The following is a 9142-nucleotide window of genomic DNA, read 5'->3' as shown; positions in this document are numbered from 1 at the left end:
ACGCAAAAAATGCTCACACCTCTTTACGTCTATTGTATGGAATTTTTAAGAAATCAGAACAGTGTAGAAATTATCGATGAATTCCGCGGCAGTAGCGCTGCGAAGAGCAACAGGGCAGTATCGAAGTGGCTTTTTATTTGATCATACTTCAAAAATATGGAGATAGAGCCCCCAAAAAAGCAAAGAAACAAGGGGACAGAAAAGGTGGGATTATATTTATTTATAAAAAACTTATAGAAGTGTTTTTACTACTAGTTATTGTGTTGTTTTTGTGATTGCCGTCTTCTTTGTCTATTTTTGTCTAGACTGTGGTTATGAGTGACGAAGAGACAATGGAATTTATAAGACTTGTAGAGGAACGTCCTGTACTTTGGAACAGAAAGAATTATAATTATAAAAATTCAAATAAACAACTTGACGCATGGATAGAAATTTCACAAGTAATGAACATTCCAAGATCATGTCTAATTCAAAAGTGGAAATCGCTTTGCGGCTCATTCAGAAAATATCATTCCAAATGGGCTCAATCAAATCAAACTGGTTTATGTGAGTATAGTATTAAAAAAGGAAAGCAGGACAATTATCATCAATAAACTACATTTCAGCCTCTACATCCGTCTATAAACCTTCATGGTTTGCATACGATGCAATGAATTTCATGAGGCACGTCAGTGATTACAATTCGACTTTGGATACCGTAAGTTGTTTCAAATTTTATTTTTTACATATGTTGTGATATGCATGAGTTTTGCGGATCTGTGGCACAGTTGAGGTTACATTACACTCTTACTGTTAAAAAACATACACGTCGTGGGTTCAAGTATAGAATATATCGAAGAAGAAATACAAGAAGAATGTATGGATTACAAGTTTACTGTAAATTGCAATTTATTTATTTGTTGTTCAGTTCCTATCAATTCTTTTGTATATTTGTGTTTTTTTATGAATCACATGATAAGTATAAAGAAACAAAATAAGTGAAAAATATAATTTAAAAATTCATAAAATAATCCGCAAATCTCATGCGCATATCCCTAAGTTCCTGGGAGGATCTTACTCGAATCCCAGCAAGTCCGGTCAAAGCAGCAGCCCCTATATCTGTTCGCCAAGTTCCATGCACAATGCGGCCATTTACTTCTCGATCTGTACTCTCCGGAGGCATGTACATTGGAGCAGAGTGTCGATTTCTAAGAAAATTATGTAAATAAACTGTGGCAAGTACTACCACTTTGACCTTCTCTGGTGCTAACGGAATAGGACCTTCCAACACTCTAAATCGGCTGGAATGTATGCCTAGAGTGTTTTCAATAATACCTCGTGCACTCGAATGGCGCGTATTGAAGGTACGTTCCAGAGTACCACGCGCGTGCATGCCACTGAAAGGTCTAATTAAATATTCCGTCATACCAAATGCCTTGTCCCCTAACAAGACGTATGGAACTTCTATGGAATACGGCAAGCTTAAAACTTGCGGGGCAGGAATATTTAAAGAATTATTCTCCAGGAGTGGACGCAACGAGCAGTTTTTAAAAACGCCACCATCGGAAATTCGTCCTTGGCAGCCTACATCCGCATACAGAAAATTATAATTAGCATCACAAACAGCGAACAAAACGATACTGTGAAATCTCCTATAATTGAAGTACTCGGTGCCACTATTTTTTGGTGCTTGGATTCGCACGTGTTTACCATCAACCGCTCCTATGGCATGCGGGAATTTCCATCGAGTTTCAAATTCTTTTGATATTCTCAGCCACTCGTCAGTCGTAGATGGGAGCTAAAACAGAAGAAAGATTGATTAGTAACAGGAAAATTTTTTTGCTAAAATCTACAATAACGTTTATCTATTTTTAGATTGCAATAAATGTGTTACCGACTCTTAACTCATCGATATCAGCGTCACAACCAACCAATGAAACTGCGCAAAATATTGCTGATTCACCTGCTACTCTAGCTGAATCGGAAGCTGAACAACTGTCACAAGTACCGACCACTTCGCAAACTTCAACATCAGGAGAGGGTACACTACGACTAGACACTTTGTCCTTATCGAGACCACAAGCAGTAGCATCAACGTCTTCAAACGTACCGCCAATTGGAATACAGCCATCCTCTTCGCAACAGTCTTCAGTAAATCAGCCTTCTACACCTCAGCCGAGAAATAACAGAACAACGCCAGCAGAACATAGGAATGGCCGCACACAGCAATTGCAGGAATTCCTAGATTGTGAAACTGAAACCCTTGAGCTGCTTCGAACCCTTACGAATCATGCTACGCAGAACACTGATGAAGAGGCTAACCAATTTGGTCAAACGGTTTCACAAATGGTGAAACATATTAGGCCAGAAAGGCGTGAAAACCTTTTTGCGAAGCTTATTGAAGCTATTCGAAGTCAAAATAACTTTGACGAGGAAGTTGTTAGGTACGGTCAAACCGTAATGCATTTGTTGCAAAATATGCAAACTGCAAATCGAAAAAGAGCGTATAAAGACATCGTTAATCTCATTAACAATTACGAGCAAGATGACTAAATGAACAAAATTGAATTTTTTATGGAATAAAGAATTATTAAATATTGAATTAAATACCTACCTGAACATATTCTTGAAGCACCTCAATTATTGCTGCACAAACTTCAGTAATTATTCGGCCGATAGATCGTTTGGACACCTAGAAAAAACAAATTATTCTTCACATATTGCTAGTAATTGATCTACCAAATTGCATACCCGGAATAAATATTTCAAACTACCAAAACAATCACCCGTTGCCACGTAGCGTAGTCCAATCAACAGTCTTTCCTGTGTGGTAATAGCTCGTCGCATATTTGTGTCAGACTTTCGAATGAGTGGCTCAACAAGCTCGAGAAGATGATGGAAATCTCTTATGTCCATGCGAAGGAAACTTAACGTGGCCCCTAAAACTTGTTCCTGCATTATAACATCGAGCAACTTATTTCCGGCTTCGTGACGTTGTATGAAAATTGGTTTCATCCACCATTTCCGGATTTTAGCCAAAGCACGTCGCCGCCGCACCGAATTCATGGCAAGCACTCGGGCTAATACTCCTGCCCATTGTGGTGATTGTAGCAATTCTATCATTCGAGAATTATTCCTGCAAATATAAAAGATGTAGAATCATTGAATGTTGAAAAAATACCGCCAAATAATAACAAACACAATACTCACATTGCTCGTTTGTTTATCCGGCGACAATGCACTTTGTTTTCTACAGTACAGCGCACAAAAACTACTTGGTGTGGTGTGTCAGTGTGTCACATTTCATATTGAATTTTTTTCGTAAAATAAATAAAATTAGCTACTGTGTTGTTATTTTTGTCGCTTTTTAAAGGTTAAAAACAATGCATTGATCTTTAACAAATATATTAAAAAATAATAAACATTTTACATAAAAATTCATATTATCAAGTAGCGAAATAGAGGTGCATTGAAATGGCTTTTTTGGTAACGCACTGTAATAAAGTATACACATCCATATACAGTCTGATCCCGAGACACGCGGTTTATGCGTTCCCGAGGAATCCGCCTGACTCGAATATTAGCGTAAGTCGAATTTCGTGGTTTTCGTGCAAAATACAGTTAGTTACTCGGTAATTTTTATTCAATATAGTACTTGTATACACTTTATCACTCATTTGATATAATTTCGAGCCAAACATTCTGATAATTTAGGCTCTTAAGTGGATTAAAATATATTAGCAAAAATGCTATTTAAACTACAATGTACAATTTTTGAAGTAAATTATATTGATTTTATGTTTGATCTGTCAAATTAAAAAAACTGCGTACCTCCGAAAAACGCGTAAGTTGAGAACCGCATAACTCGAGAATTGATTGTAATCGGCAGATCCCACCAAACAAAGCCGAAGTCGCTCGAACCTTTTACTCTGTGCCAGAGCGAGAAAACATGCATTCTGAATCAAGTTCTACAGCTGCAAACACAGCGCGTGTAGATGTGTGTGTGTGCGGAGCGAATGTATGGATGAAGATGGGAAGCAGCGGGGTTTTCTCGTTCAGTTGAGGGACCCGAACAATTCCCCGTGGTTTTATCAGTCCAATACCAACGCTGCTGAGGGAAGGGTGTGCTAGTTTTTCGCGCGGTGGGATTCATGCTCATGATTATGAAAAACTGTATGTTCTTTGCAACATTTGCTTACTATGTTATTGTTTTCACCATTTTTTAAATTTTTCCCCACTTTTCCAATCTTCTTCTTCTTCTTTGGCTCAACAACCGTTGTCGGTTAAGGCCTGCCTGTACCACTTTTGGGCTTGTCTTTCAGTGACTAATTGATTTCCCACCATAGCAGGATAGTCAATCCTACGTATGGCGGCACGGTCTATTTTTTGGGATTGAACCCATGACGGGCATGTTGTTTAGTCGGACAAGTTGACGACAGTACTACGAGGCACACCACTTTTCAAATATTTCATTAAAATACACGTGAATGTTTCTACAGATAATATTTTCATAGGAACGGCGCTAAAAAGCCGCAGCCGCTAAGATTGATTATATTATCGATTTAAAAAAAAGTTTCTGAACCCGTAATGAAAAAAAAACAAAAATACGAAAAACTTTTTCTAAGTATATTTTGAGTTGCTGAATCTAGCTCTCGAAGATCGTTTTTGGATACGATGAATAGTTACAAAGATATTTATCAAAAACCTGTTGCTTTCTTCGAACACACATATTTGAAATGTTCAGCAGTAAGCGGGTATCTGTTCATTGCGCGGAAGCTAGCGCCTGTGATACTAGACAAAAATCATGCGATGGAAAAGATCCATTCTTATTTCATTAATAATCTTGCCAAGCGCGATGTAATAAATGGTTAAATTGTTTGACCGGCTGGTTTCAAACATTTCTCCCATCACAAACGCTGGATCAAGACCCGGCGGTAAGTACCCTTTAATCCATATACAAAAATAACTCTCCATCAGTTCACAGGCAAACAGGCAGCAAAGAGGATTCCACAAAGCACAAGCGGCTCCAGGCTTAACCCGCCGTCCACCCCACCTAGCCCTTGCCCCCCCAAGGCGAACGCGAAAAAAAGGAACGCCCCAAAATCAAACTGCACAGTGTGTGTGCGTGTGTTGTTTTGCTTCTTTCCCATTCGAAACCCGAACTAATTTCGGCTTTTTGCACGAATAAAGGTTCGAGCCATCGCTTCCGCTCGAAGTCGAGCAAGGGTTCGAGCGATAAGCTCCCTCGAACCCATCTCGAACCTTATTTCCTTCGAGCGACTTCGGCTTTGTCTGTTGGGATTGACCAAACAGCACAAGATGCTTATGTAATTCAGATAGGACATACATTCTGAACACCTTGTGCGAACAGGTTCAATGAGATATGTATATGAATGTGTGAAACCAATCGCACTCAGACATGAGTGACTGGATCGGTTTCTCAAAATGAGAAAAACTGACGACGGCCACGGGCTCGCGTCTGAGAACAAGTTTTGAGTGCTTGAGAAACTGAAATGAGTGCTTGAGAACGTTTTCTCAGCTTGAGAAAGCCCCATGGCCCCGCGGCCTTAGAATCCTTCATACTCACGAATGGCGTCATACTGTAAAGTACCGGGTCGAGCCAAGCTGCGGGAAACTTGTCGACAATCTGCATTGCCTCTGTTCAGCAAATTCTTACCTGTCGATGCACGCACTGCATGTGCGTCTGTACACACTGTTCACTTCACACTTTATCAAAACACACCGGCGCACGAGACCAAATGCGCATCAACGCACAAACACTGCGCGCGGGACTTAGAACGAAACGCGCACAACCATCTCCGACAAAGCGTCGCGCTGTACTGGTGGTTTTGTACGCGTAGGAAGGGGGACATACGGAGCGATGGTTCGATGCTGTAGTGTAAGCGAGACAACACGATGTGACGAGCAGCTCCAAGTTGAGCTCGCTGAAAGAAGACACACACACACACACACACATTCACAGACGGCTCGTCGAAGCACGGTATTTGTATTGGTGTTAGTGAAGCGCGCGTGTAAAACAGAATGCGAACTCTCATCGCAGCGCGTTTCTCCGTGCTTCCTCAAGCTTCCTCATACCCCTCGGCCTGAATCACTCAAAATTTGGGGTCTCATTGTTTGCGTGGTAGACACAGCTTTAACGAAAGAAATTTTTTAACGAAACTTGTCTGTCACAAGAACGGTTTCAAAATACATACCTATTTTCCGTTTGTCTTGGCACACTTATCTTATGTCAATTTCCGTTTGTGTTTAATAATCTGGCCTGATATCTTTACGATGCCACATTTTGTTCAATGTCCACGGGATTTTCGTCAAACACGAGGAATAAGTTGATCGGCAATACCGTTCAAGGCCGCTTTATTTAAATCAATTATCAAGATTTTTTCATGATTATAAGTGATGTAGGTTCCAACGGCCTACTCCGTCTCGTGGACTGTATTAAGTGGGGGAGCAGTACTCCCGAGCAAAGGCCTTAAAAAAGGCTTTCACCCCGATGCCAACTTCTGACAAGCTAACTATGGAACTCGCCCAAGAGGTTTTGCCACTCTTATTGAAAATCGAACTTCCCAGTAAGAGCACTGCTTGCCAAAAACTTGTAGTAAGTACTTAACAAATCACACCGAAATTATACTCGTTTTGTTGGCAATTTTTGGGGTGTTCTTATCAGGAGCCTAAGTGCTCCGTTAGCGATACATATATTTTCTTTTTTAATTCTCGTTGCGTTGGCACTATTCCAATTGGATTCTAGTTTAAATGGGATTTCTGTCTAAAGGGAAAATAGATGTAATGCGTGTTGCCTATGCATGGGCGTTATTGATTCATTGCCTAACTTAAGGGTGTGTTCTGCCTATCCAACGAGTGGCTTATACCCTACCCGCCAATTTCCGTTAAATGCCTTCTAATCGCCTTGTAAGCGCCGGCGAATTGAAGGCGATCAGCAGTGCATTTAGCAGTAATTAAATGCCTTTGAAATATGTCAATGAAAAATTTTGCTTTTAATTTGAAATTTGAAATTGCAACTGTCGAAAGAAAACCTGACAACTCTAATAAAAGGTGAAATGAGATATCTTCGTCTTCTTTATATATAAAAATCTCGTGTCACGGTGTTTGTTGCGAGCATCCTCCGAAACGGCTGGATCATTTTCAACGAAACTTTGCACACACCTTATGGTGGTATGAGAATAGGTTTAAAGACTCACATAATTTTCAGAAGTTGCAATAAACTTAACTTATTAGCAATTTTCTAATCCCATGCCAAGAGCAGTATTGTTGTTGTTGTATACATCGCTTTGACACTCGGTGTTAAGTGCAGTTTACACTGATGAGAAAACCCCGCGAGTAAATTCGAGCAGTTTGTGAGCTCGCACGAGGCCTCACAATCGCGATAGCTTTTTAGCTTATTTCAATTTGATTTTCTTTAGATTTTCTTAATTTGACAGTTCTTATACTAATTTGACACATCAAATGTCAAAATCAAAATAAATTCTCTTTACGTCAAATTTTAAAAACCATTTAAAATAGCACAAAATTTCAATTTTTTAGTTGAAATCAGATCAAATAACTAATTTAATGGCTAAAATCTACCCCTTCAAGCAGAATGATGCGAAAATTAGCTATAATTTGATCGACAACATCGAAATTCGACTTACGCTAATATTAGACATACGCGATTGCCTCCAGTCCGCATTAATAGCATATATCATGGAGTGCCTGTATATTCATATTCATATTCATATTCATATTTATTTGTCTACCTTTTGGTTACACAAATGCTTAAATAATACTTATTACCTATGTTCCTAACCTAACAAAAATTAACACAAATTATCAAAAATTTGAGAAAAATTTTTTTTTAGAAAATTAGAATCTAAAATTTAAAAATTAAAAATTAAGGCAGCACGGGATTATGGAGGGTTCTGATGCGGGATCGGAAAGAGGATAAGGGAAGGTTGAATTCAAACATAGAGTATACACAGTTAAATCGACGAATTGCACGAAGAAGGGGGTCATTACGGCCCACTGCAGTTCGGCGGGAAGGGATCACTAGGGGAGGGCGGTTTCGAAGAACACGGTTAGGGGCGTAGAAAGGGATAGAAGAAAGAAGGGAAGGAGAATCAATATTACCAAGGAGTAATGCGGCAATAAAGGAGGACTGGGCATGGGAACGGCGGTTTTCCAATAGTTCCAGGCCAAGCTGCCGACACCTGTCCTCGTAAGGAGGTAAGGGGGAGGACAATCTACCCAGGATTTTACATATAGCAAACCTGGTGAACGATCGCTGCACCCGCTCGATACGTTCCACATGGGTTCGAGCTGTAGGGGACCAGACTATTGAGCAGTACTCCAAAATCGATCTGACCAGAGAGCAGAACAGAGTCTTCAGGCACATTGGGTCGGAGAAATCGCACGCAATTTTCTTTAGGAGACCCAATGTTTTCCGCGCCTGATTGACAACTGAGTCAATGTGGTGGCTGAAGGTGAGGCCTCTGTCAAGCAAGACACCGAGGTCTTTTACGACACAAACACGATTGACTTGTACAGAATTTAGGACGTAAGAGTAAGTGATTGGAGACTGCGAACGACTAAACGAAATGACGTTACACTTATCAGGACATAATGTGAGGGAATTACTAGAACACCAAGACGAAAAACGATCAAGAATATTTTGTAGGGAAATGCAATCTCTAGGAGACGAAACTGGGAGAAAGATTTTGAGGTCCTCTGCGTAGCAGAGGAAACACTCAGGAGGGAGGGTGGTACGGACATCATTAATAAAAATTATGAACAGCAAAGGACTTAGAACACTACCTTGCGGTACGCCTGCACTACATGAAAAGGGAGTCGAAAACATATCATTAAATTTAACACTATAGGAACGATCACATAGAAAAGAACGTAACCAAGATACAAAAAGATTATTGACGTCAAGTTGTGAAATTTTATTTAGAAGTAAGGAATGAGGAATACGATCAAATGCAGATTTGAAGTCAGTATAAATAGTATCAACTTGTTTAACTGACTCTAACTGGGATGATACGAAAGAGGTGAAGGACATAAGGTTAGTTGTTGTAGAACGGTTAGGAAAAAAGCCATGTTGCTGAGGGATAATAGTAGAAGAGGTGAGTTTAAACACATAGGTATGGAT

General features: G+C 39.8%; 1 protein-coding gene across 1 annotated transcript; it reads right to left on the bottom strand.

The window, feature by feature from the left end:
• Positions 1-859: 859 nt before the first annotated feature.
• Positions 860-4204, bottom strand: LOC120956571 (putative nuclease HARBI1). The gene is made up of 3 exons (XM_049606910.1): positions 2731-4204; positions 2594-2671; positions 860-1777 (listed from the first exon to the last, which is right to left on the bottom strand). The coding sequence occupies exons 1-3, from the start codon at positions 3100-3102 to the stop codon at positions 992-994; spliced, it is 1236 nt and encodes a 411-aa protein (XP_049462867.1). The 5' UTR covers positions 3103-4204; the 3' UTR covers positions 860-991.
• Between the last annotated feature and the right edge of the window lie 4938 nt (positions 4205-9142).

Source organism: Anopheles coluzzii, chromosome X (genome assembly GCF_943734685.1).
Source record: "Anopheles coluzzii chromosome X, AcolN3, whole genome shotgun sequence".
Taxonomy (NCBI): domain Eukaryota; kingdom Metazoa; phylum Arthropoda; class Insecta; order Diptera; family Culicidae; genus Anopheles; species Anopheles coluzzii.
The sequence above is the reverse complement of the archived record's forward strand: the minus strand, read 5'-3'. Positions and strand labels throughout refer to the sequence as shown.